The sequence below is a fragment of the Anneissia japonica genome, unplaced genomic scaffold (genome assembly GCF_011630105.1).
Source record: "Anneissia japonica isolate Jap-2015-1 unplaced genomic scaffold, ASM1163010v1 scaffold287752_len1182401_cov188, whole genome shotgun sequence".
Lineage (NCBI taxonomy): Eukaryota > Metazoa > Echinodermata > Crinoidea > Comatulida > Comatulidae > Anneissia > Anneissia japonica.
The window spans coordinates 766,755-792,827 of NW_022687544.1; the positions used below are offsets into that span (position 1 = coordinate 766,755).

Genomic DNA, 26,073 nt, shown 5'->3' on the forward strand with positions numbered 1-26,073 from the left:
ATTTTTGCGATGAGTGACTGGTTTGCCTTGTCTTTGCCACAACTTCTAAACAAATTGGCGAGAAAAGAAATTATATAGAAATTATTAAAATCTGATGCAAGGACAGTGTTGATATTTTATGTTAAAAAATCTTACTTTTTGAAAATGTTTTGAAGTTGCAAAACTAATTATAAGCTATAAAGTTGCGTATCTAAGAGTCTTGAAATAGGAAGGGAGCTGATGGGGGGGGGGCTCAATGATTATTTGGGGTGGGAAAGTCGGTTGCAAGATAAGTTGATATGAGGTGATTTTTAACTACTTGAGGGTGATATTTTTGCTTCAGACATTTTAAATTAGAGGACGACTAGGAAACAAGCTTTTTTTTTGCACATATTCTACAAATCCACTGAGGCTGTGACTAGTTTATACATGAGGAACTATGGAAAAATCATGAGTTTTTCTTACCAAGGTTACTTTTTTAGTAGATGATTGCTGTAAGCTGACTGGACCTTCCTGGACCACATCTCGCTTTCTTCGTCTTTCAACTAAAGGCTGAAAATCATCCACAGTTTGATCTTCTAGTGATGTATCTGGAAGTGCTTTCCTCTGCATTTGAAAATGAACTAATTATTAATAACAATAATAATACGGTAATAATTTGGATGTTATGTTTCATCCCATAGTGAACAGCAAGGGTCACTCTCTTTGCTTCATATAAAAATAAAGATATAAAAAATAAAATCTATGTGTAGACTTTTAAGCCCTGCCTTCGGCTCTGTTTCTAATTCCCACAAAATGACAGGGTTAAAACATATACACAAATGCGTTTGTAGGACACATGTGCTTGTTACTAGACATACATGTATTCCTGGCCCTTTTATTATCTCACTCACTGTCAGATTAAGTTCATCTACACTGTGTAGGGGCAGCAGACATGTTCCATTTGCCATCCCAGTAATTATTGGCTGGTTGGTTAGATACAGGAGCCATTTGCCATTCCTGGCTTCGTACGGAAAGCTAATGTTAACCTGAACTTGTTGAACTACTCCTGGACCTTCATTGAAAATCTGTAAAAATAAAACAGCATACAAATGTGACTGATTGGAATGCAATTACAGTGGCGAAATTACCTTACTACTTTCACATAATGTAATTTCACAGTAATTATTGGTTTATGTTTTAGGGAATAAAAAAGAGTAAAGAAAAAATAGAATAAATATAATTACAAGTTATAAATACCAAAAATACAGTTTCTCAAACTAAACTGATTAAAAAACATGCATATTTTAGACTGAAAAAATCTGAAAAACAATTACAGTATAATAAGTTTGAAGGACATGTAATTAACATCAACAATGTATTATTGAATGAGGCTATTGTGATTAATACGAACTGCAGATTTCACAAATGAGTTCCTGTATTAAGTGACTGACTTACGGTCCAGTTGTGTTGTACAAATGTTCCTATCATCGACACATCTTTAATTGCACTTTCTCCAATGACTTGGCCACCAACTTGGTACTGTGGCAGGTTGGTATTTCTGATGGGAAAATAGGAATAATTGCATAGAAATTTACATTGTAAGCCTATGAAGGAGTATTACTTGTGTTCTTATAGTCAAGGGGGCGAAATGGGAAATTATGGGGGGTGTGCTAGCTGGTGGTGGTTTTCAGTATGGAAACATGTATTCTCCTTACTTTGTGATGTAACTAGGTTCTGAGAAGCCCCGGCTTGAGAGTACTATCAAGGCATTTGATGCATATAAATTGGCTGACTTGTATATAGTTATTTATTTATTTATTCTTTCTTTATACTGAATATACACTTTCAATACATAGTACTGGTTTCCAAAGTGGTTCAGTTCTTAACTACAAAATTTTAAAAGCAAATATATACATATGGTAGCCAAAAAAATGGATAACTACAAATTAAAATAGATTTAAAAGAAACACTGAAAGAAACTTAAGAAAAAAAAAATTTAAATAATAAATATGCATATGCAAGGTAAGAGAAAATCAGGTTAAATTAAGATGGTATTATTGAGGATTTGAAATAGAATGCTTAAAATTTAAAAGTGTCATAGATTTAAAGTTGGTTTTAGTATGATCCGGGAGTTTATTCCATAATTTAGTAGATTGGTATACAAAAGTTCTTTTACCTTGCATATTATTCCAGGTGTATTCAATTAGTGTATTTTTACTTTGACTGCGAGTACAATGCGTATGCAAATCATAATGAAAAACAAAATTTCCAATAAATATGATGGAGCATGACCATTTAAACATTTGAAAATCACTGAGTAATTGTTCGTCCCATTTATCACTGAGTTTGCTCCACCCTAACAAACTTAAAATATTTACAACTAGGGTTTTTATGTCAGCAGAAAGTAAAATTCTTCCTAATCTGTTTAAAAGTATTTTTTAAACATATTTGAAAGTTTAATATTAATTACAGTTGAACCAAATACAATTACAGTAATCAAAAAGAGGCATAACTAGAGTGTTAGCCGACATCTTAAGAGTATTATGGGGTAAGAAATATTTAACACGGTGGATAATACCGATGCCTTTTCCAATATGGTCAGACTATGTTAATTTAGAATCAAACACAACTCCAAGCAATTATTACTCTTTTACTGACTAGAACTAACATACTAACATGGGCGTCGATCGGTGAGGACAGGGGGACACGTTCCCCCCAGCATTTTCAAAGTTGGGGGGATTTGAAGACTTCCTTATTTTGCAATTCGTCCCACCCCCCCCTACTTTCAACCACGGATCGACGCCCTTGCATACTAAAACCATCCCCCACCAAACATTTAAAAAAAAATAATAATAAAAATATGCTACAAGCTTCTAAAAAAATATTGACCTTTATGTAATTTGTATTTTCTATCATGTGAATAATACAATACATAAATAGAAAATATAGTATTCTAAGATTTCCTATCAATGGTACTGTTTTATTTATATTATATCTTTATTGGGATGAGGCCCTAATAGCCGGTCGTTATACCACTAGCCCCTCCCTAGATCATCATCAAAATGGTAATGAAAATAATAAGGAAGCTAATCACAAAATATGATGATGACGATGATGATGATTGATGATGATAATGATAATACAGACACAAGGTGTAACTTACGCTGAGATGACTAGATTTGTTAAACTTTCAACTCGTGCAACTAGTGACTGGAAGTTATCTGCTGGCATTGTCTCGTTGCTTGTACTGATTATTGAAAAAAAAAACAAACCATTAAAAACTTAGACCTCTAGAGACATTGTATCAACTACACTCCACTCATACATTCATCGCTTGGCTATTTCTATAGAAATCCACCACCACCGCCATCACCAAAACCATCACCATCATCATCATCCATCATTATCTATTATTATTATTATTATTATTACTGTATTCTTATTACTGGTCTGCTAAAAATCTGAGTTCTGTATTTAATTCCATAATGTGACATGGATGAATGCAATCACTACAGTATGCATTTTATAAACAGCCCATCATTATTACTTAAAGTCATTCAAAGGTCATCAATTTTTCAAATATACTCCGAGATAAAATGACGCGCTAAATGCATTAAACCTCAGTCAATTCAATAATTAATATTTCCATATGTAATATTGATGTGTTCTAATTGCAATAATATATAATAAATTTAAACTGGCAACTCACGTTACAGCAGACACATTAAATACCAAGTAACCTTGGTCTGGTACAACTTGGTTGCCAAGGAAACCAATCTTCCTCGATATCTAAGATGGGCAGAAAGATGAAAGAGAAATAAAAATAAAAAATAATGTAATACTGTTTTTTTGACGTAGTGGTAAGTATTTGGACTTCTAAACAAATGGTTGTGAGTTAGAAAGCAATATCTGGTCACTTGCATTTGACCAGATGTGTCCGAAAAAATGTATCATGCAATAACACACAGTATGTACCATGTAATATGTACCATATAGTATGTACCATGCAATATGTACCTATAGTTTGTACCATGTAGTATGTACCATACATTATGTACCATACATTATGTACCAGGTAATATCCCCATGTAATACAGTATGTACCATGTAATATGTACCCTATAGTACCATGTAATGTGTACTATATAGTACGTCCCATGTAATACAGTATGTACTGTACTATGCAATATGTAGCCTATAGTATGTACCATGTAATATGTACTATACAGTATGTACCATGTAATATAGTATGGACCATATAGTACTCTATGTACCATGTAATATGTACCATACAGTATGTACCATGTAATATGTACCATGTACAACATTATGCACCATGTAGTAGGTTCACCTATAAGTCAACCACTGTAATGTACACACTATATATGATGGTACTTGTTTCACAACAAGGTTGTGGTAAATATATACAGGGAACAATGCGAGACCTGGAGTTTACTGTAGCTGTATGTTATGGTGTGGTTTGAGTTTGGTAAATGATGTCTAGCCTTAGCAACTGCCCAGACTAACCTACTTCCTCTTTTAGTAAGAAATAGGACAGGTGTACACAACCACTAGCAAAGGTGCCCTTGACAATCAGCCAGATCAAGTGTAAATGTCATGTAAACTTACCTCACCATAACCAAAGGGGTTACCAAGGTCACAGGTTATTGAACCTTTCTCCGTGCCTGTTGATATACATATACCTTGTGAATCCTACAAAATACCAAAAGAGAAACATTTTTAGGGTGATTAATTAAGTTGGTTAATGAGCAATATTATAATTCATTTCAATTTCTTTTGTTCATATCATAGGCCTACATCAATAATAAAAGCTGTTATATATATACATACACGATATCAAAATGAAAGCAGAAAAAACCCCATAAAAATATTTATGGTAGAAATGTGAGTGTCAAGGCCTCTCTCTTTAAAGTCAAATATAAATCATACCATAACATAATTTTCAAGCAACAGATAGATTTTCAAATACAGGTATGTACAGAAAATCGAGACATAATAGACCGAATTAGTGATTAAAGATGATGACATCACGATTTTGTAGAGTGGGTATAAACTCGGAATGTCCTATTCTCGTTTTGGTGTGGTTCAGAAAAATACGCAAAAAAAAAACTGAAATGTGCGGTAAAGATACTTTTTATAACATTTGTAGGTTAAGAAAGGTTCATAGAACAACAAGAATGCGTTTGATTTGAATTTTAATTGAGATTAAGTTAAATATAGGAAGAGATTTTAAAAGCTAGGCCACAGCTGGTGATGTCTGTACAACGATACATCATCGATATGGCCATCACCCCACTGTGCACATACTTCTCTTTGTAAAACCTCAATGATTTCCTGTTGGTTTCTTAAACACCATTTGACCCCATGTTGTTGGTAAGACCAAAACACACATCGAATGTACGTACTTATGTCCAAAATTGTTCAATTTATATTTGTTATATATCTCATTTAGCATAAAAAATTGTAAAAAAAAAAAAAAAAATGAAAATACATTTATGAACATTATACAATGATTTCTAACTTAAATCATGTTAAACTTTACACACAAAGCTGGTATGATTAATTTTAGTAAAGCATATTTTCCTAAACTATATGTACATCATTCCTCTATGCAGGTTTGTTCTGGTTATATCCACATTATTTCAGTAGCCTTGGTCACTATGGTCTATTTCAAAGTTTGATTTTGTTATGTGGGCCAAGTTTATATAATTTATAAATCCATCATGTTTTTTCTACTACAGCATAATACCAATTATTTTGTTCTTTTTATTGCTACTCGTACTTTGAAAAATCTATCATGTTTCTTGTCTGGTATATTTATCAAATAATAGAGTGGCAAATATGTAATATTTCAAAATGCTTACACCATCAAATTCCAAAACAGGCGTGAAATCAATCTTCACCATCGCTTCATAGGCATCTTCCAGGGTGTTCTTAATCTGTAGGTTTAGATTTATCTTGAAATTCTCACCAACTCTAAACACAGTAACACCATCATACCCCCTAATGAATGTAAACAAACATTTATTACATCTGCACATGTCATCTTTTATTTGAACAATATTGTTGAGGGTAGCACCAAGTATACCATATCAAATATATATAAATTTTTTTTTTCTATACATACAGTTTGCCCTCTATTTTGAGACCACCTTTGGGACCTGAAAATTTGGGGTGGTCTGAGCGTTGTTGGTTCCAATTAGAGGGCTAGCTTTGTGTTAAAAGTTTGAATATTTTTATTTGGGTCTTTGCAAAAGTGGTCTCGAATTAGAGGGGTATCAGAATTTGGGGGGAGGGGTCTCGAATTGGAGGGTGCACTGTATAAACCTTCTTCGATAGTTTAGAATATTTACATTTTAAACAGGCATTCTTCAACATATATAGAGTTGTTTTCTAGTCGAAAGAATCATAATATTGTTTTCTAGTCATGAGAAAAAAAAAATCTCTACAGGATTTGAACCTAGGACTCTGGGAATAGAGGCAATCAGCATTAAACAAAAATCTATAACTCTACTATACTGTTGATTTTACTTTCAACAAATACAGTAGTATTATTGCAGGCTACCAAAGATAATAGAAGAAGATAGAGCTGAACTCGAAAATAGTTAAACAACATCCGGGTTCCCCAGCCCCACGACAGTTCCCCTTACATTATCTTTGGTTCAATCATGCCTCCTGTTAGTTTCTCCACTCCATCAAATAGTCCCCCACAAGTAGGTAGGTGAACATTCCATCAATTTTAATGCAAACTATGCAAAGAGCTCATTCTATGTTCTATGAATCTAGCTACAATTGGGGCTGAAATTTTTAATAATGATATAATTACAAACCTTGGTAGATCCAATGTTGCATTCACTTGTAGGTTTGCTGTACATATCCCATCATCCTTGGTACAATCTTTCTTGAAATCAGCCTATAAAATGTGACCATTCTTATTATCAATAATAATATTATTATAATAACTGTATTAGCAATACCAAAAAAAGCCCTCAATCAAACTACAACTTACATATAAAACAAAAATGTACGTATTTTCAGTCAAATAAAATTTTTCCTATAAAAAAAATGCAATTGATCCTCAAAAGCTCATAAAAAAAATTGGATTTAGAGAATTAAATGCTTAAAAAATGACTAGTTATGGTATTTAGACCTACTTTCAGAATTAAAAATTGAGAGAGAAAAAGGTAAAACTAGATAAGAATTTGTAGTATACCTTCTTCATAGTGTAAGTGACTGTATTTAGATCCATAATGGGAAAAGCTGCAAGCGACGGAACAGGCTGACCAACTTCTGGCATAACCGGTTCTGATTCTGGTAGCCAGATATTAATTTCAACTGGCACTGGTCTCAGAATATCAATTAAATTATCCTAAAAATAAAAATAGTAAATTTAAAATATAAATAGTAAATTAAAAATATTTTAAACTTACTGTATAAACAAATGGTGCATGTATTCAGCATAAAAAGGTCAATGGTATATATTTTTTATTCTGGTCTAATTATTACTCATATGGGACAAAATGTGTTATATGATTCATAGTGACTCAATCATATATCTATCAAATAACTATTTACATTTTTATTTTTTTTTTCGTTTGACACATTTGTACTGGTATCCAAAGAGACATAGAACCATCAATACAGCATTTGTAAAGTAGAAATATTCAGATTATATAATAGCCTGCTAAACGAATTTTAGTAATTTTGGCGGAAATATTAGGAAACAACTAAAGAGTATATAACATGTGAAAGGAAGAAATAAGGCAAGGTAATTTGTGGGTGAACTTCTATGATTGAGCAGTTAATTCAATGATATAGGCACAGCAAGTCATCTTTAGGTCTGTAGCTCTGCTTATCATAGAGTATGTCATGTTTAAAGGCAATAGAGGATGGATAACTTCCTTTTTCCTGTCTCACAATTTTTTTCTTTCATTTACATCTGTGCTTTTTTTGAATAAACACATACTTTGACAACAAATCTCATATTAGCATAAATTAAACCCAACTTATTAGCATTAATGAACAGGTCAGTTTAGCTTTAGTGATTTCCACTGTGAACCTACCTTGAACACAAGTATAAATGACCTATTGACGGTGGCGTTTTGCCGCTGAAGACGGACGGATTTTGTTAACGAACTGCCGTTCTCCTCGCCGTTCTTTTTGTAGAACGACACTCTTGAGCTAAGACCAAGATCAAGTCTGGTTTTCTCCGCCTGTAAACTGAATCTTACATCTACCAAAAGAAAAAAAAGCAAATAAATGCTTTTTATTTATTACTATAAAATCAATATATATCTTTGAATACCCTTGTTTACGTTTGTACCGCTTGCCAATGAGTAGTACTAAGTCTGTTGCGAAAATTAAACTTCATGATGCCTCTATATAAACTTAATGGTCCACACTATCAATATTTTATTTGACAAAAACCTGTTGTATGCCCATATATAGTCATGCTGTGCCTATATATGGCCATTTCAATTTTCAATTTCAATTTTATTATTATAATCAAACGGCAGCATCAGCTGAATTGCATGATATTTACATAATACATTAATTAAAGCGCTGTAAAAAAAGTAAAAAAGAATACAAAAAATGATTTAACTACAGTAAAATGTAAAAAGATTATATACAATTGTAACATTAACTAATAATTAATGTAATTCCATGATATGATGTCATCATGACCATATTTAGGCATGTCACATGTATTTGTCAAAATTTGATGGTCTGGAAGGACTTAAAATTTGCTGAAAGAAATTTAATAGCACTATTCAAAGTCCATAGAGTACCACAGTCATGTCGTCAAAACACCAGGTGGTGCCCTCTGGACGTTGGTTACCATTCAATTATGCCTGAATGACTTCATAATCTTAATGGTTTAGAATAGGCTTTCTGGAATAGGCATTTTACAACCTAATAATTTACCATCAGAATGTAGTAAAAACACAAAAAAAGCTCACATTATTATTAGTTATGTAACTAGTAATTAGTAATGTAACACACATTTAATCATCAATTAACATTTACAAAGAAAAATTAAGATACATCTTCTAAATAATTACGTTAGAAATTGGGATCAATGGTTTGTCAGTAGCGAAAATGGCGTCGGTTGAATGCATTTTGGGTTGCCGGTAGCAACGGAGTAGTATCACGTGTTATTGTGACGTAACACTGTAATACTCTATAGGAATAATATTATTTAAAATATTTGTTAATTTCTCAAGAAAAGATTTTCAACTCATTCTAATTTTTAGCTTCTAAGCTTGTATCTTATTGAAATATGTGGAATACTAGCAATTAAATATTTTTTCTTAATTTTCAAGTTTATTCAATTCCTATGACAGTATATTTAAAATGAGTAAGGGGGTCAGATAATGAAAATAAACCACGAAAACAACATCTGCTTTCTATTTGTATGGGCTACGATTACTCACCGACAGGCTCATCATAAACACCGCCACATTCGTACCAGATCCTCACTTCCACTGTAAAACTGCAATGACAACATTTAGTTATCTGGTTGTGTTATTATCATCAAAAGTCATTGATTCATAACCTGACATCCTAATTCGTATTGTAATTATGTATCTTTCAAGTGGATTCAAGTGTAATTCCTTTCCACCCCTCATGGGAAGTACTCGTTTGAAAACAAATTTTAATTGGTCCATTATTAATTGTCTGTAAAAACATATTTCAAATTATATTATCAATTTAATCAGATCCCTGCTATCAAAATTTACTGGGATGAGAATTTGTTCACATGCGAGAGAGGAAAGAGTATCATAAGCAATAGCCTATAAAAAGATGAATGTATCGGTTACATCAGCACCTGGAAATAACTATTAGTAGAATGCGAGGAATATTTTTACGGTAAATACTATATTATATGCTATAATACTGCTTTAGCTATAACTTATTGTCTATATTCAATGACTAGTAAATTTCTTATAATTCAGAAATGATACCTTGATAATAGAAGTCAAATACACTCATTTTAATTTACTGATGACAGAAATTTGAAAATACAAAATTCAAAGCTGAAGCTTAAAAAAAATAATAATCAATCATCCAACAGAAAAGTGAATTAGTGAATGAGATAAATAATAAAATGAATGCAAAATAAAAAAAAAACTATAATAAATAAGTTGTACACTTATTCACAATGTATACTTGTATAATATTAACATATATAACATATAAAATCATACTAAAAATTAACAATTAAAATAATAGTAATAATTATAATTTTATTTTAATAATGAAAATACTATTTGTATTGTACACAATTGGAATGGATGCCTATACATTATACATAGAGAATATACAGACATAATAATGATGAAGAGATAGAAATCTATAATGAAGATAAATTCTCATAAAACAGCGAAAGTATGACATCATCATGCTTACCACAATCTGTCTAAGCCGAGGGAAGGACATGTGTTATCCTCTCTTACCAGAATATCTGGCACAAGATTTAGCTCATGCTTAATCAAAATCACAGGCCTGGTTCTACAAGAGACAAGCAGTGAATAAATAGACCGATGTTAGCTTATAGTAGTTAATCAATGAGATTAATTACAGTACTTGTATTTTGAATATTAATAAACATTGATCGAGTTGCTAAGCTCCAAAATAGAATTTCACGTAAGCCTGTGTACAGAGCATGAACTGATGACAAGAATAACAGTTGGAAAATGAGTCTCAATTTCAACCAAAATTTAGAATTAAAAATCAGTATGTTTTATAATTATAAATAAATAAAAACAAAAAAGTTGCCTAATAACAATATAGGATTTTCATATAATTTTTATTAGCATTTATCTATTACTTCACAGATTATTCAATATTTCTTTAAAGCAGGTCATATGTTTTACTTATGTCTAAAAAATCTAGTGTCGGCAGAGAATTGTCTGCTGGGGTTCCAGATGTTTGAATTTTAATGAGAACATCGGTATAAAGCATAGTACAGTATAAGGTTACTGCCTGTAACCCAGGGTGCGTACATGTATATACACATGATCACCATTCTTCACCCATAATGTATTATGTCGGTATGCATTGATTGGTTTTGTTTGTCATAAAGCTTTAATTTGTTCAATTACCATTAAAAAATCAAATAGGGTCGGGTAGGGTAGTGGTATTAAGGTAGGGTAGGGTAGTGGTATTTGTATGTAGTACTATATCACCTGAATTATCAAAAATTGCTACTTATATTATGGAAAGGCATTAAATTATGATACAATACGATATACTCTTACTATCAAAACAAACTTCTATTACATTTAAGACGTGTTTTGCAATGTAGACTCAGTTGATAACATTATATAACAATATATACAGTGCAAGACCAAACATTTACAATATACAGATATCAGTGAATAATTTTCTGGTGAGATTTTTAAAATATTGACAACTACTCAGCTGCAAGGAGATTCTCAGCGGATAACATTATATAATAAAAATACATAAACAAAATATGAGTACAAGGTAAAAAATTACAATATACAATTATCAGTGAATAATTTTCTGGTGAGATTTTAAAAATGTTGAAAACTACAGCTACAAGGAGATAAAAGATGCATAACATCTGTGGCAAAATCTGGATATGCCAACAAATATTGCTTATTTAAAGGACGAAGTAACTTATCATGTGTTACAACAAGCTGGAAAATTTAGGCTTCACTAATTTACACATTTTCTGTAAATTCTGTAAATTGATTACCAGCCAACTTGTGGGGAATAATATTTTACCCAACCTAACATGTTATAAACATCATTTCTATCAGGTTTCCTAATACAAACATGTTTTGAAACAACAAATCCAAAAATAGAATAAATATTATTTATGCATCTGCTGTTAATAAATATATGCCTGTAATTATGCTTATTTATTTTTTTAGACCTATTTTTTTTAGATTAGTAGATTATGAAACACGCAAATGACATGCATGAAAGTCTGAAGTCATAAGCCTACAGTACATGCAATAAACACACTAACCTTAACAAGACTACTTCACTTGATTCAAAAGCACCTATCAATAAATCTGGGAATGAATTATTGTCCATGTCTATTCCTCCGGACAGAGAATAGCCAAATGTGTTGTTTGGAAATGGCGCTCCTTTCAGGTCAGGGTTCAAACTGTGGGGTGTGATCTTCTGTACTGGACTACCAAGGATACCATCCGCGTTTCCCATGTAGATGTAAACAGCACCCTCACCGTTTTCATATGGTGCACCGACAGCAATGTCTAGTTATGAATGTATACAAAAAATTACTAATAATTCTAACAACTATTTAATTAATTGTACTGATAGGGACCCATCAATGCAAGATCATTATAAAGTTAAAATAAAATAAAAACTGAAGCTGAATGGCAATAAACGGTCAAATTGAAAATATGCAAATTTAGATATAGTATGGTTAAAGCATTTCAATATAGTATGGTACTTTTCTATAAAATTAAATTATATCATCCAGTTTTATTGGTGGATGTTTAAAGAAATAACATAAGTATTTGAAACAATAATTAACTTTTAATGATTAAAAACAAGTTATAAAAAGGGTGTTTTAAAGCCTGTTAAAGTCATACAAACACTGGCGTTGAGACATTATTTAAATCTTGTTTACCTTGGAATGTATCATAGTTGAGATCACCAAGGTTTGCCATGGAGATCCCATACATGGAATCTAATGGTCCATTAATTGCCTCACTGTACTGGCGGCTTGTGCCTCCTAAATAACCCTATCAGAGAAAAGAATCACTGAGATTTAGGTTAAGAAGGCAGATTATTTCCCCTTTCCAAAAACATTGAATAAATCAAAATGTTGTTTTGTTCACCGACCTGGAATACTACACCACAGAGTGATATCAAATTCCATGGCTTATATACATTATGTTGACTTATACAATGAATAGGCCTCTTTGCTTTACTTTGCTGTATAATGCAAATTCAAATTCATTCACAAAAATATCTGAAGTAAAACAGTATAATACAAACATAACAAAACTGAGGTAAAAACCACATTAAAAACATAAGAAAAAAACTATTGAATAAACCATAAAAGAGCAGTGTTACCAGTAAAATAATGCACATCAATTCATAATTAAAAGCTCTTCTTATAATACACATACAAGAGGCGAAAGTTAATATACTGTAACACATCATCTTTCTTTTTGGGGAATTACGGACACTTGAACTCTCTGACACATAACTTAAGCCCCTTCCTCGTTCACTGGCGTCATGTGCATGCTGGAACTGACTTTTCAAAAAGTGTACAAAAGGCCTATTGCATTTTCAAATGCTAATATAGGTATTCCATTATTGTCGTTGACAAATCATTTTTATTTTGTATGTATAAGTTGAGCATCAAATTCAATCAACCATGTTCCAAGTAATAGCGTAATTGTCTCTTGTCATGCTATAACATGTATAGAAGCAGATTAATAGACACCCGTGGACACAAGCAATTGTGTGATGTTTCAATGTACACATCTTCTGCTGGTGATTTAACACTTTCATCAACCATATTTGGAAATGTTACAAAATGAAAAATGAGACCAATTAATGCATGTTCTTAAGTTGACCTCATCTGTTTATCTTCCAACAGTGAACATCACATAGCAATCTACATTTTTTTCATAATCCATCAAATTCATAACTGTCTTTAACATCGTGACAGTTTCTCAATGAAATTCTTTTTAACTCGAATGTATTGTCCCTTATAGAGACTCGTACAAATATTATATTTGCCGCATAATTAAAGAATCTAGTCTGAAATCTTTTAGAAATATAACCAATGAATATTTTTGGTTCCTATGTTTAGCACCATCATTTGTATTCCCAATGTAAAATAACATGTTAGCACTATCCGCGGTTTACCCGTAACAAAATAGATGCGTCCATTCACGAACAGAAAGCAGTAGAAAGTAATTGTAATTGAGAGAGGGCGTCCTAGTTGTTGCCATGGTTGTTGTTACAGAATTTGCATGCAAAAATCGTGGAGAACACTATCTTGTTATTATAAGATCTTTGATGTAAATTCATTCTCTACATTCTTTAGTTGCTTTATAGCATGTTAAGCACATGTTTTAGAATGTCTCCATAATAGTAAAGTTTTATTTGTAATCTTTTTTTTTTAAATGTTCTGTAGCAATGTATGCTTCATATATGGAATATATATGTTGCATTTTTAAAGATGTAACTTTTTGATATAACACAGGACAAAAAGAATCGTTTTTAGAACCAACAAAATGCAGAGCATTTAACAGATTACATTAAAGTACAACAACCAACTCTTTCAAATTAGATATACATACATACATACTGTGTATTTATATAGCGCTACTACATCAAGATTGTAGCGCTGAAGAACAAAGTAATAAATAACAAGTAAACAGTTAAAGGAAGCATGAGGCATTACTTAAGATATGAAATAACAGATCCTTGTTGTTTGTTATTTTTTTTTTTAGCAGACATTTAAAGAAAGAAGGATGTACTGTACCTATATATAGGCATCATAAAAGAAGGGATGTACCTATATATGGGCATCATAAAAGAAGGGAAGTACCTGCCAACATACTTAGTTCTAATATGCTCTCTTATTCAGATTCCATTCTGGTTGAATTCAGAGATCTACTATCCTCAAGTGCTAATCAAAATATTTAGGAAGGAGCAAAGCGTCCAGTCATTCAAATGACATTAACATTTACATTTTTTGAGAATAACACATTCCTAGTTCTGTATATCTTTTTCAACCTTTAAAGTCCACTATAGTATGTGTAATGTTTTGTCATCTGTGTTTGCCTCAGAGTTTGTCTCTAGTCTTCGTTTTGTTAATTACATTGAGAATCCATGTTCTCATAATTAGAAAAACATCTTCTTACCTGTCTTCTCAAATCAGATTTCCTTTCCGCTACGTGTAATGTTACCTTAAGGCAGATTTGCCACAAACATATTTAATATTCTGACGCTTTTAGTGAAATCAATCTCCCAGTTCAACTACACTAGTCTGACCCTATTATTTGCAGGATCTGTGTTATTGCAATTAAGTACAGTACTTAATTATGATTGATAATAGCTCATCAAATATATATGTCATTTCAAACAAGAAACATGAAACCTCAACTCAACAAAGGCGATTTTCCGAGCTTAAAACAAACAAGGAATGCTTTCAAGTATGTACGTACTTGAATTGAAATAAACAGGAGAATGATTTTTAAGTACATATTTGATGACTGTGGCCGACTAGTAGAGTCATAAAGGTTAAGTAGGCATGGGGTTCACCGATAAGTTTGACATAAGATAATATGAAACAAACTCCGAAAAAAGTGATACAAGCCATTATTGATTTAATAACATTATTGAATCAATAATGGCTTGTATCACTTTTTTCGGAGTTTGTTTTATACTATCTTATGTTAAGTAGGCATATACTGTATAATCAATAACTCCCTTTACCCCACTCCTTCCCTAGAAGACACAGTCGAATCATGAGTATATTAACATAATTTATGTAGGCTTTGTATAAGCAAGTGGCGCAGTGTGTAAGGCATTGGACTTCTAATTGGAAGGTTGGGGTTCAAGACCGATGCTCCTCACACTGCTTGTGTCCTTGTGCAAAACACTTTATGTGTATTTACTTCTCTTAACCCAGGAATAGAAATGGGTACTTCTGGTAGGAGGTACATGATTCGGAATGAAATTAGCAGTGCTGATTGCAAGCACAGCTAGGAATATTCCTCAAGGAGCGAAGGAGGTTGCACGTTGTGTATGATTTATTCTGTATCCAATGATGAGAAAAAAAAGCCCCTTGAGCAGTTTTCTTAAGTTTATAAAATAAATAAATAAATGCTAGGGCAATTTAAACTGCACAAAGTATTTTTTAGATGGGTAGTGAGCAAAAGGTGGGGAGAAGTAGAGGCTGGTAGGGAGGAAGTAAATGCTATATAAAATGTCAAACATTTTGTCAGGAAGAATTATACATAAAAGAGTGATTCATTATTCTCATTGAAATCATCTGAGCCCCATCATATCAACGCTATTTCCCTTTTGACATTATTCATATCGTATTATTACCAAATATTGCCATTTTTCATGATCTTCAGCAAAACATTTTAAAGTATTCTGCTAGTAATGGCATATCTAGAAGTCTTGAAAATGGGGAGGGGTGATGGGGCACAAATTTGGAGTGGGCCGGGGAAGGGGGACTGTAGGTGATATTAGGTAATTTTTAACTACTTGAGCATATGAATTATTTGCTTTGGATATTTTCAATGGATGTGGGAGAGGGGGGAGCGAGACCGCAGCCCCTTAGATACCTCGATTTAGCAAGACTGAAAAGTGATTCATTCCAAAAATGAAAAATGAAAAAAATATTGCCTAGAAAATGCCATGTTATCAAAATAGACGTAAAGAATACCAGGTGGCAAAACACAGTTTGAGAATTATGAACATCCAGTACAGTGCTGAATCTAAACATTGCAGTTTAAAAGATTGTCAAACATACAAGAGAAGTTCTTTAACAAACACACATTATACATCTGATCAAACATTATTAAGCCTGACAGACAAAATTTCATCTAGATCTCTGTCTAGATTATCAAAGATTCTTTGACAAAAAAAAATTGTATGCCCATATATAGTCATGATGTGCCTATATATGGTCATGATGTGATATCTTCATGACCATATTTAGGCATGACAAATGTTTTTGTCAAATGGAATTTGATAGTCTATATAGGGCTATATGAATAATTCATAATGCAATAGATTTTCTGAGCGAGTGAACTTAATGATGATGGGCAATTTCATTATATTAATACATGACAGCATATTTGACAGAGCAATCAATGATGTAAAATCAAAATAATCTCTTCCTCTCTCCGTCTTTAAAATCTTATTGAATCTACAAAAGCAATCTTCATTAAATAAAGAATTCCGATTTATTTCCCCGTTATTAAATGCCACAATATGAATCACTAAACCAAATAATTGAATCCCAGTTGCAGAAATTATACATGACTCATCTTAAAAGCCACATGGGATCTTAATATAAATCATGAGTTCAATGTGATTTGAACCTCACACTGTGTAATATTAGAATTGCACCCGAGGGGAAAACCGTTTCCTGTCATCTTAATCACTTCCCTATTCATCAGTGTCATTCCCATAATTTTCAATGTGATTGATGATATATCATATGAAATTCAGTTACTTACTTCAACGTTTAGGTAAACATAGATTCTTCCACCGATCCGTTCCTTGCGGTTGTAATACAGTGGTGCACCAACGACTAGATCATCAAGTCTGTAAGATATGAAAATTGAAAGTGATAAGAAAATTTATATCTTAAAACTTGGAGATACACAAAAAAAATAAAATTGATGTTAATTCATGTTCACATCATAATTCAGGGAACATTTACTACTTTGAGGAAGGATGACGCAGTGGTTGGGCATCAGGCTCTCAATCTTCCTGTCAGGGTCCAAATTACTATCTTAAATTTCACTTGTTTACTTGAAAAATTAAGGCACTTCACATACAGTTGTCTAGAGAGCAGCTTAGCTCAGTCGGCTAATCTGGTGGTAGCCACTGTGTGTGCACTGAACCGTGAAGATCTCTAGGTTCAATTCCCATCACTACCTCTCCTTGTGTATCAGCTGGAGTGCTGAAATACAAGTTACAATAGCGCACTGTCTTTCGGATGAGACGTTTATGCCGTTGATCTTTTGTGCATTTATGGCCCATGTGCATGTTAAAGAACGCAGTACACTCTTCAGAAAAGAGTAGAGGATTGTCTCTCGGTGTGCTGCCCAATCACCAGCAGAAGGACCCCACTGGAAGTAAGTCTTCTTCTAGACTTTCGTAGGCTATCCTTGGTGTTTACACCGAATAAATCCAATCCAATATATACATATAAAATAAGAATAAATATACTGTATTTAAAAAATTAAGAATAAGAAATAATTATAATCAAATCTAATGTTATACTGTTCTAATAATCGTCTTCTGAAACACATGGCAACAATTGACAGGTAATGATGTATGAGTTGACATTACCACTACTGATGATTATTAATGAGAGAGAATGTAGGCAGATTCCAGCATGCGAAAAAGTAAATCAATTAACTTAGACATGATGTTAAACCTTTATGCATACAAAACATTATAAACATATAAAGTACAAAGCTGTCAATGGACTGCTGCTGTCTTCAGAAAGTAGTGCAATGAAGACGACATAATTAATATCAAAATATTGAATCCTGACACGATAGCGCACATTTCGATTCTTGGAGTATGTATTATACTATCTTATCTGAGATTAATCAGCAAAGCACAAAGTATGAACAAAATAAAATTGAAAAATAGGGCCTATAAATATACGGATAATAAATTTCAAATGGGTAGAAATTATATAAAAAGAGAGTTTGATAAATGGAAAAACATAGGCACACCGTGTCATCCCAATCTATGTGAAAGTGATATGTTTTTTTGTGGTAGGAGGGCTATTCTTTGCACCTATTGAAAATGTATTGGAACAATTTATGAGTTCTGAATATACGGTAATAATAATATCCATTATAGCTACATGGCTTTAAAAATAATACTAAAACAAAGTCTATGAAGACTTATGATTACAAACGAATTAAGTTTATGATAATTATATAATTTTGTTTCCCTTTATATTGGATAACCTCTTCAGTAGAATCCATTTACATTATGCTTTACAATCAGGTTTAGGAAGTGGTGGACTTGTTTTTAGTCATGAGAAGAAATCATGTTGACACAAGAGTTAAAACTATCCATGACCTTGGGATTGGGAGGCAATCTTTTTTAATGTTGACATGTATGTGTTGACATATATTTTAACTATTTTTCAGCAAAATTTTATTGTTAAAATCTGTATTTCTACTGGGTCATTCCATGGTGTAAACATTGTCAACATAAACATTTACGGTCAGGTTTATAGTAGAAGCCCCAGTTTGCACTTTTGATGGCTATGTAGTGGTTCAAGTTATGTTTAAGCCTCAAGTGCAAGTAGGCAAAGATGCCTAGACTTGGCAACCGTGCCATTAACACGTTGACTGCCAGACCTTTTTTTAAGGTTCCTTCCTGTGTGCCAAAACAAGTTTACATGTACAAACATGCTTTTTTGAAATTTTATCTAGTCATATATCATCAAAATGATGTGTCTAATAGATTGGCGGGAAATATTAGGGAGCGAGTATACTCGTCGATGGCACTGTGATAGAACTTTTTACTGACTATGCCAAGTGCAAGTTATCTCGTCCGCTTTTTGCATGGGTTGGTATATGTTCAAAGGGCGCCCCCACTTGTACCGCTCGAGTGTACTACCGGCAACATAACACAACAGACATATATATGTCCGATTGTACGTTATCATCTAGGTGTATCTTCCCCGAAATACCAGCCGTTGAGTCTGTGGTTCTACAATGTATAATAAAGAAGTTATAAACGCTAGAATGTTCCCCCCGATTTGACGAGTATACTCGTTCCTGGCGCCCTCAGCAACACCCTGTGAGCGAGTATACTTGTCGCTGGCAGCCAACGTGTTAAGAGCAGGGGCCCCTAGCTCAACATCACTTAGTTTTCAGAGTACCAAATTCATTGTTTTAAACTGTGTGCCAATTACCAATTCTAATTAATACACAACTTAATGATATTTTTTCCAAAATTAAAATGACTAGACAAGAATTTATAATGAAATATGTCAGAGAAGGAAACATGATCTTGAATCAGTGATACAATTTTCTTCTTGTCGTCGCTTCCAGTGAAGACTCAAAAATGAACAAATCTATAACAAGAGAGTATTTTCCAGTCCCACTGGAATTCTTTCCGTAATTCTTGCGCCTGAAATCCTCTAATGAAGTTTAATCTCGACAGTTTCAATTTAACACCTCCACAATTTCATTACGGTCTATTAATGATTTCTACGTAAGTGCCCATGGTATTGATCTAAGTGACGCTTGCCTATCAAAACATGTCAGTATGAATCAAAATACAAACACTAAATCGCATTTAACAACATTCTTTCTACATACTGTACTCTCATTGCTCTCTTAAGATTTTTTTTATCTTCACTCCTTACATAATAATAATAATAATAATAATAATAATAATAATAATAATAAACATGCTTAATACACATACTTCATTTATTTATAACACATTTGTGTCACAGAAGCTTTTAAACAATAATAACAATAAATAATAATAAGAAAATATAATAATGAAAATTTTGTTTTGGCATTTTTACTTTTCATTAACATATATAAAAGGCTCACACGCCTAAAATTAGGAAAAGAAATGATTTTGGCTCAATTTTTTCTCCATACTTTCATCACTCTCAAACATGTTTTAATCTTTACTAATTTTAAAAAAAAATATTTTTTAAAATAATAAACATACTTTCCACATATACTTTATTTTTTTCATAACACATTTGTGTCTCACAAGTTTTTAATATTTATTAAACAATAACAATAAATAATAACATTTTTCATAACATATTTGTGTCTCACAAGTTTTTAATATTTATGAAACAATAACAATAAATAATAACAAACATAATAAAACTAATATTGTATTAATAGCATTTCATTTTTATACATAAAACGACACACACACTAAAATTATGAAATGAAATTATTTTGGCTCAATTTAATTTGGAAAAATATAATAGCCTTAATTGATATGCGACAAATCAATTTTAAATATTCTACGGAATTGTAAAAAAATTGATAAACCTTAGACATACAAAGACTTTTTGTGGGATAATATGTACTATTTAGTAATTTAATAATATATTTACTTTAGCATGAAAAATGTGTTTTAAATGTAATTTTGTGAGGAAGGGAAGGATATAAATATAATTGTAAATACGTTTGAACTTTATACAGAACAGAATAGAGACATCCGAAATATCTGAAGGCTTCCGTTGATACAACAAATTTTCTTCATACCTATAGAATTACTAATTGTGGGTTGTTTGGCAGCCAAGTAATACAGGATTTCTTTCTGACTAAACCCTATTATCAAAGTAGAAATGTACAAATTTGTTGCTGGATTCATTGATATTATACTGTAGGACTACTAAGATCCAGGATTAATCCTACTAATTAAAGGCCTTCGACAGCGATTGGTATTGACAGACTTTGAATAACTTCTTGAATGTAGCAAGATCCAATGTTTGCGGATTTGGAGGCATGCTGCAAATTCAACTGTAGTCAGTATGTTTATAATAATAATAATAATTCACCATCTATATAGCACATATACCAATGAACTGCGCTTACGGTATATCACATACAGTACTTATGTTATACTATATTTGTATCTATGTATGTGCTAGTAAAACAACTGCAGGGGCGGAATTAGGGGGAGGCACCAAGTTTACGCAGGGGATCAACCCCACTTTCGGCCCCCGTTTTGGACATCTCTGGATCCGACCCGAATTGTGTGCGTTATTTATATTATTAAGTATATTTAGTAATACGATGTACACTATGTACGTTACTAGTTTTTACCATATCCCCTTATGGTCTTCATAAAATTGCAACAAATTTAGTTAGTTCTTTTCTTGTTATTTTTTATTAATTTTTTTTTAAACTTTCACTTTAAAGACAAAATAAATAAATAAATAGGCCTAAATAAATAAATAAATCAGCAATTAATTAACTACAGTAGTACTAAACATAATAAAATTGTGATCACTTCACAATTCATTTTAGTAAAATTTAAAATTGAAACATATTTCCCTAATATTTTGTTGAACTAGAAAAGCATTATAAAAACAAATCCTTGCATTTCAAGGACATCTCTCTGACATATTGCATTAGACAATCATAACTATGCCAAGTTTGATGTCTATTAATACAGAACATGAATAATGTATTGAAGGACACTGAAACCCCAAAGGAAACTATAAACATTAATATTAATTCCTTAATGATGGCTCACTTAATGAGAATATCAATATTTTAATATTTCCATAATCTTTTTACTTGAATGCTGAAAAGCAACTAAGGATTAAAAAAAGTAACTAATTATAAATATAATTATAGCTTCTATTCTGTATGGCAATATTTATGTACTGCATAATATATCTCTGTTCCCAAATGGCAATTAGCGTAGTTGTAAAATTATATAAGTATGAATATGAGCTTTGATCTTTTGATTCCAATATATAGAGACAATGAGCTTCATGTTTAATTCATCATATTATGTTTTGGTTTGATTAGATGTAATCAGTTAAAAAATAAAAATAAATACAACTGCAAATATTTGACATAGGATTATAGTATATATATAAACATTTGGGTTTCCATACCTATTACTATCTTACTATAGTGGTATATCTGGGAGTCTTGAAGTGGGGGTGTTGATGGGAGCCCCCACACACCCCTAGATACGCCACTGTTTACAGATTGTTATATATTATAAGATGTTGGACATGATGTAATGTCATCTAGGCCTTGTATAGTCTGGACAGGGCTTACGACCCGGTAAGTGGTGTACCGCTCGGGCTGGGGGCCCTGTGACTTTCCGAGACTGGGGCCCCATTCCGGTCCCGGTCACCAATTACATTGTGGGGCTTAGATGTGTTTTTAAATCATATTTGTCATTGCCCAGGGACTTTCACAGATGCAGAGTCTGTATCACCTCAGCTCCAACATGATTATGGCACCTCCAGATGGCCGGAAATGGCACTCACAGATTTAAAATTTGAATATAAGTTTTCAAATTTTATAACAAGGCTTCTTGGTTTACAACAAGTAGTAGCTTTCATATACAATAAACCTATAAGGAAACATAACAAGTTTAGGAAAATCGAGCATCTCAATCAATTTGGCTGAATAGATAAACACTAAAATGTTATATGACTGTGCTATTTTTATTCAATTGAACTCCAAAATCAACTTCAAAGGAACACACGCTATTACAATTTATCTTTAGCACTTCACCACTCAAGCGGAAAAAAAAAATCTTATACACTATCATCCACTATAGAAATACAATACAAATTAGAGTACAATAGAATATTCCCAATTCATTGTACAAAGTGAATGGGATTCATGGATAGGTTTATAATTAATCTCACTTTATTTAACTTTGGTTGTATTTTTTATCGTTATACTCTCGTTGTAACCTTGACTTGGTTTAGATTTTATTGGATATGTCTATTGGCCTTTTATAATGAAATTTGTTATCTATCCTGGCATACCTAGTGGTTAAGATTTATCTGAGCTTCTTGGGGTAAACAGAATGTCGTCCGCATAGCCCACTGGCAAACAGATGCATCGTTTCAAAACATTTTCTGGATGAAAAAGATATACCAGTCGGGGAATTGATTACATTGCTGAATGTAAACCAACCAGGAAGAAGACAGAAATTGTTTACATTTACACAGTCGCCCACCCTAGATACTGTATCTTAAAAATATTCCAACTGATACATCTAGTGTATCACCACCAAAACACAAGTTTATTACATGACTAATAGATGAAATAAACACAGCCAAGCAACTTAAGTAGCCTAGCAATTAATACAACATTAGATGCTTTGTAAACTTGATACCTCAACATAAATATATTTTGAAATCCTATTCATTGTATTCTTTACTAGTTCAAGTGGAACTTTCAGTTCTTTCTTCAATTTCTTCCCCTGAGAATCTAGGGGATTCTTTTAGCATCATCTTTGTCCATGATTCACCCGGAACTACTAAGATGCTCTCTCTGCATTTCATCAACAAAGGGATTTTTTTAAATAACAGGTGAATTTCCTTATCTAATATATGTTGACAGTTCCTGAATTAGGGCTTTAATTTAGCTGTTACTTATAAATTAACGCTGATGAAAGCAATATAACAAACACAAAATGAAGCCGTCAGTCACTGTAGAGTGGTAAAGATTGTCATTGCTTACAAAATTAATATTAATTTTGTTATACTTTATTATTATCATCATTATTAAATGTTATTATAATTATAATGTTTATAGTTGATTATTAACCAATTAATGTTCTATGGAATATTATTCAACACAATTCAATTTATTCACAAAAACCTCCAAAAATGAAGAAGTAAAACATTATAACACAAATATAACAGAATTGAGTTTAAATCACATTAAAAATATAAGAAAAAACAATAGAATAAATAGCATTAAATAATAACTTAAAAAGAGCAATTGATAGATAACATTATTATCTGTGTCTGACAATTAGTAAGGAAAATAATTTTAAATTTTAATATTTGAATGAAAGATAATTTTTTATTTAATACACAAAACAATTCAGGTATTACAAAATTATTTAATCAATTGAAACTGTGTCGTAAATCTTTAATTGTTAAAAACAACTCATTATGATAATGGATTCATACCTCCTCTAGAAAACAAAAGAACTCGGGTCAGATTTGGGTCAGATTACTGTTCTTTTTATCTTGGATTTCAAAGGATTATTCAGTGAAAATTTCTTCAGCCAAATTACAATATTTAAAGTGTAATAACACATTAACAGTACAATCATCTATTAGAAAAACACAATACTCCCAGATGTCTGAAATTCAGCAATTTATTAACAAGACCATTATGGACTTAACTATGCCGTCCCAGCTAACAACATGATCATTTTAAATTTCCAATGACTCCTCAGTGTAAATCCAATTTTGCCGCTCTTATACAACGTGTCTCTCTGTATTCCACAGTCAGCATATTATCATGCACAAGCTTAGAATTTCTGCAATACTACAAATGGTGAATTAAAACCGGGTAATTTATTCTCCCCTTAATCTTTAAACAATGCTCTTTTACAGCGAAGCCATCTGGTTTATTACCTGCTCACACATCGGTGTATATTCAATTAATGATCTTCATGATATTTGTCGGACACATTTCTGATAAATATGGATTTTTTTTTAGTGTGTATTAGATATCATGTTACCTTTACATAGATAACAGCAATGTGTGGGGAGGTTCATTTGATAAGAAGTTATGCCACTTCGTGAAAAAACACTCAACACTAGAAAGTAAACACTCGGCATCACTTGAATGCTAAAATTCATTTGGGTAAAATCCGGATTACTAGATAGATCATGGTAAAATAGCATTATTTTTAACCTTAAATTTTAGGCAAAATAAATAAAAACTTCTTTCTTTTTGTCTGGGGTAGTTTTTCACACAGTCATTGCATGAAGTACTTTCCATCTTTTAATTTTTTTATGTGCATTTAAAAAATTGTCATAAGAAAATACTATATCTTATTTAAAAAAACATTAGACCAAATTGTGAAATCTTAATGTCGTCTATGAAAATTAAGGCGTAGTACAAACTACCGTCACTATTATTAGAAAACTTGGAAATTGAATAATATCTTGTGCACATATGCAGAATATTAATACACAAATGGTAGCTGATTAAATATACAAAATATGTCCATACTTAAATTAGTCATAACAAAATTACTGGAAATATTGTGTGGTCCTTATGGCAATTAGAGAGGGATCGCCCTTGATATGAATGCTTCTTCTGTTATGTCAATATGTTAGTATTGTTTGAGCTTGAATTAATATAATAGTCAGAGTAAATAGCCTACAGTTAATATTGTCAAAATACTGTGATGTTATTGAGATAATGACAGGTGCAATTTACATAATGTATGCCAACAAAATCAACAACAACAATGGTTACAGACAGCTGTACAATAGTCGCTGTCACCACGGAAGTACCAGAAATAACAACATCATCTAATTAATTGCTTTATGTTTATTCCTTTTACTGTTTAATCTTAAATGTTTTAAATTGTTTACTTGTTTTAAAGTGTTAAACCATTTACTTCACATGTTTTGTGTTTTATTTTATCTTGTCTTGATGTGTATGGTAATGGTTGGGGACTTACATTGTGTATAAAGACATCATGGCCTCTATGCCCTATGTATTGAGTGTTCTCAAAAACCAGCATTGATAAATGGAACACTCTAGTCAAAAGAAATACATTGTTACAATTTAAAAATATTACTCTATCTGTAAAGTATGCCTGAAATTTTTATAATGACATTAAAAATTTAAA

General features: G+C 31.9%; 1 protein-coding gene across 1 annotated transcript in view; it reads right to left on the reverse strand.

Moving 5' to 3' along the window:
• The window catches only part of LOC117119809 (integrin alpha-6-like), a 71,748-nt gene that overhangs the window by 7,295 nt on the left and 38,380 nt on the right, over positions 1-26,073 (reverse strand). Inside the window, exons 7-21 of the mRNA XM_033264736.1 lie at positions 17,205-17,292; positions 12,614-12,728; positions 11,984-12,233; positions 10,393-10,494; positions 9,417-9,475; positions 8,046-8,215; positions 7,196-7,351; positions 6,813-6,895; positions 5,847-5,985; positions 4,591-4,674; positions 3,671-3,750; positions 3,125-3,208; positions 1,417-1,519; positions 873-1,046; positions 445-585 (exon numbers count right to left, since the gene is read on the reverse strand). Of these exons, the coding sequence (XP_033120627.1) occupies positions 445-585; positions 873-1,046; positions 1,417-1,519; positions 3,125-3,208; positions 3,671-3,750; positions 4,591-4,674; positions 5,847-5,985; positions 6,813-6,895; positions 7,196-7,351; positions 8,046-8,215; positions 9,417-9,475; positions 10,393-10,494; positions 11,984-12,233; positions 12,614-12,728; positions 17,205-17,292 (1,828 nt within the window). The remainder of the gene's footprint in view (positions 1-444; positions 586-872; positions 1,047-1,416; positions 1,520-3,124; positions 3,209-3,670; positions 3,751-4,590; positions 4,675-5,846; positions 5,986-6,812; positions 6,896-7,195; positions 7,352-8,045; positions 8,216-9,416; positions 9,476-10,392; positions 10,495-11,983; positions 12,234-12,613; positions 12,729-17,204; positions 17,293-26,073) is intronic.